The sequence below is a fragment of the Atta cephalotes genome, assembly GCF_000143395.1.
Source record: "Atta cephalotes unplaced genomic scaffold scaffold00006, whole genome shotgun sequence".
Lineage (NCBI taxonomy): Eukaryota > Metazoa > Arthropoda > Insecta > Hymenoptera > Formicidae > Atta > Atta cephalotes.
The window spans coordinates 4867047-4870832 of record NW_012130070.1 but is presented as its reverse complement, the minus strand read 5'-3'; the positions used below and the strand labels follow the sequence as shown (position 1 = coordinate 4870832).

General features: G+C 24.8%; 1 protein-coding gene across 1 annotated transcript; it reads right to left on the bottom strand.

Annotated features, from left to right (window-relative positions):
- Positions 1–697: 697 nt before the first annotated feature.
- LOC105626735 (chymotrypsin inhibitor) lies at positions 698–2644 on the bottom strand. Its single transcript, XM_012208029.1, has 3 exons — positions 2590–2644; positions 1649–1746; positions 698–1009 (listed from the first exon to the last, which is right to left on the bottom strand). The coding sequence occupies exons 1-3, from the start codon at positions 2642–2644 to the stop codon at positions 929–931; spliced, it is 234 nt and encodes a 77-aa protein (XP_012063419.1). The 3' UTR covers positions 698–928.
- Between the last annotated feature and the right edge of the window lie 1142 nt (positions 2645–3786).

Here is a 3786-nt window from a genome sequence, read left to right as displayed (position 1 = left end):
TTTTTATTAATTTTTTTAATTATTAAGAACATATTAACTTAATAATTTTTTTATTTAATATAATAACAGAAAGAGATGTATATAAACTTTCATATTGCTACATGTCATGAATACATAGACTAAAAATGTTTTGCTATTATATAAGAAAACAGATTATAATTCTTGATAATATTTTATTCGGTGCAGGATGTGTGTGATAATTATAACTAAAATGACCGGAAGCCTTATAATTATCAAAAATAATAATCTACATCTATCTTTTCTATGTTCTCGTTATTGTCTCGTTATTGTCTACTTAAATGTTTCGTTCACAGATTTCTTATCAAATATAAGATTTAATTTTTTAAAAGATACAAATGTACATTAAAAGGTACATTTAAAAATACATCTTTTTTTATCTTTTCCGTGACGAGTATTAATATTATACAGAATTATTATCGAATAATTATCTGATATACATGTATATACGTAGAATTATTACAGTATATATTTATATTCCATAAGAGAAAATTATTTATGACTTCTTTATTGAGAATTATGAAAAAGTTGTCATTTATCTTTACTATTTAGTTTCCTATTTATTTCTTTTCTCATGTATATATTATTTTTGTTTTTTAAATTTAAAATGTATAATTGTTACATGTTTATGTATTAATAAAATTCGTAGTCATGGATACATGTAGGATTCTAGATAAAGTTTTTTATGTTTTCAATTTTTTTATTAAAAACATGAAACTCAATTTAGCTTTACAAAATTAAACAATTCAGTACACTTATTTAATACACTACAATTGTTCAGATTAATGAGTATAATTACAGATTTGTATAACAATCTAATTTGTGAGAAAGTTTTTAATGCTTATTAAATTTATATATCATTTTATGTGATGCGAAACATACTCGTCGGAAAATCATATTTTCTGAATGATTAACAAAAGTGCATAGGTATACACTTGTCTTCTGCATTTCTTACATATCCGTCCATGCATTCGCATCCAGCAACACATGCCTATAAAACAAAATAAAACAAATAGTAATAAGTATAATCTTCTTATGAACTTTCCTAAATTCAATAACAAAAAAAATTCCAGAAAATCAAGGCGAAGGATCAGCGTGATAGTTAGTACGCAAATGTAATTTTAGAACTTTATTCCAAAAAATATCTAGTATGTTTCAGTTCACTTTGGAACCATCCTCAGCAATAAAATCTCAAAATATATCTTCTTTCATGTCAAGAAAAAAAATCACTATCTATATATATTTACAATAGAAGTTATAAATTGTCCAAGTATGATTTTTAATCCAAAGTAAACCGAAACGTATTAAATATTTTTTGGAATAAAGTTCTAAGATTACATTTGTCTATTAACTTGTCTATTAACCATGCTGACTCTCATTCGCCCTGGTTTTTTGGATTTTTTGTTGTTAAAATAAAACGAATATAAATATATCAAAGAATTCATTTAAACAAGATTATTTTAAAGTTTCAAGTATAGTTATAAATTCTATTTACTAAAAAATTTATACATAATTTAAACTAAATTTTTTATTTATAAAAATTCAACATAAAAAAATTTTATAAAATATTAACAAGATTATTTAACAAATTTTTTGATGTACGTTTTTCTTTAGAGAATGCAATACTAACCAGGACACAGATTGCTGGTGTTGGATTTTGACAGGTGGGTTGACATGATGAACCACAGCTATTGTAATATTCGTTTTGACCGCAATTAGGCGCAGCACCTACAAACATAGTTGAAGGTTAATTATATGTTCTTAATAAAGATTCTTAAAAATATTGTTATTATGTAAAATATTTTTAATTCCTTTCTGTACTTCATAAACATATCTTCTGCAACAAGTTCTGTAAAGCTGTTATCAAGTGATATATACTTGTTATCAATAGAAAACTTATTCTACGTTTACAATGTACATAATTCTATCCGTTAATAATCGGTTAATCGATCAAGTAGTAGGTTATCTTGTAAGATTCGTTCTTTTTCTTTAGATTTTGTATTATAAATAAATTTTCCAATTTTTTTTTTCGATAAATGTAAATTATAATTTCTTGAATAAACGATTAAAAAATTCCTTTTTAAATAAAAGAAATGAAGTTAGAGACTATGATCTCATTTTAACATCATTGTAACTTTATCTGAATCTTTATTTGACAGATTCGATTATTTATGATCTTGCGCATTAATCTAATGTTTGTACAATCTTATTAATTATAAATTATGATAGTATCAAAATAAAATCAATCGTAGTAAAATTAAATAATGAGTAAATTGGGTAATTAGAAATCGGCGCTATAAGTGGTTTCATCAGTCAATAAAACACCACTTTGAAATTTATTCGCTGAAGAAGATTAAAATCTAGCCGAAACATACGTTATTGAATTGTAGAAATATATTATTAGATTATAACAATTTTAATCATTTAAACGTACCACTTATAACGCCGATTCCTAATTGCCCAACTTACTCATTATTTAATTATTATTGTCATAAGGAATCCTACTTTTGTAATTATAATTGTAATAAAACTTCTATTTAATAATTTTGATTATTATTATGTTAAACTTACTGATAGTGGCAACTGCCACAATGAGCAAGAGGAAAAAAACTACGGCACGGACCATGGCTGTCTTCGAATTCGTGTTGCTTGCACTCGTACAACTTGAACTAGACTGATGATAGCTCTCCGTTCCACTAAACTTATATATATATGTATATATATATATATGTATATATATATACGATAATGGGTGGCCTTCGACCGCGATACGTCTCTCCCGAGATAGATATTTTTTGGACATATTTCCTTCTTTCTCTCAATGGGCTCTCATCTCACAATCAGTTTTATACGTGACTACTGGCTCAGAAGTTCGGTCCGTTATCAAAACGTGCGATATGAATTTTAAACTGTTGTTTTGAATCGTTGAATTTTAAAATGTTAAACTAAAAAAAATGTTAAACCTATTAGTAAGTTCGTAATTCAACCAATTTAAAAGTCTTAGATTTATAAAACCAAATGTTGTTAATCTAAGGTAATATCGATAATAATTTCTTCACGATTGCGAATATGACAAGAAGGAATATGATAAGAAATTTCATTTTTACCTCTAACGTAATTTTCAACGTAATTTTTAATCGCATTTACAAACGTCTATGATTAAGTCAATTATTATTTGTAATTATAAACTTTTAACTATTAATCATTTATTAATGATTGTCAATTCTCTTTAGTTTGAAAAGTGCACGTTTAGACATAAAAAAAAGTTTTGTGAATATCAAAATATTAAGTAAATATTTAAATTTAAATATCAGTTAATTTAATAATCAATAGAAATGTAACATATACAAAACAATTTCATTTATTTTGTGTTTGAAAAATAAGATAAAGCATTCTCATGTATATATGTACATGTCTTTGAGTAACCCCTACTATTTAAATTTAGCATTTGCTCTCATTACATATATCTTGTTTTTAAAAAACGTAATGTCATTATATGAAGATTTACATGCCTTTTCATATCAACTTTTCAGTTGTTAGATAAGTGGCGTTATATTTATTACGTTAAGAATATCACTTGAATTATATTATTTATATAACGGATTTTTTTTAGCTTATATAACAGTTTTTTATGGGAAGTACATGCATATTTGGCGCCTTTTTTTACTTTTTTTTTTAAATATCTATTACGTTAAGAATAAATGAAACGTAAAGTATCATAACATATATATATTTCATAACATTGCACTCAGTGTGTTAAGTGTTCTT

Bases quoted from the DNA above. Each gene is read 5' to 3' on its own strand.
- LOC105626735 (XM_012208029.1), bottom strand. From the start codon at position 2,644: ATGGTCCGTGCCGTAGTTTTTTTCCTCTTGCTCATTGTGGCAGTTGCC. The intron at 1,747-2,589 runs GTAAGTTTAACA...CTATGTTTGTAG, and splicing joins TGTGGCAGTTGCCACTATCA to GTGCTGCGCCTAATTGCGGT. The intron at 1,010-1,648 runs GTTAGTATTGCA...TTTGTTTTATAG, and splicing joins CACCAGCAATCTGTGTCCTG to GCATGTGTTGCTGGATGCGA.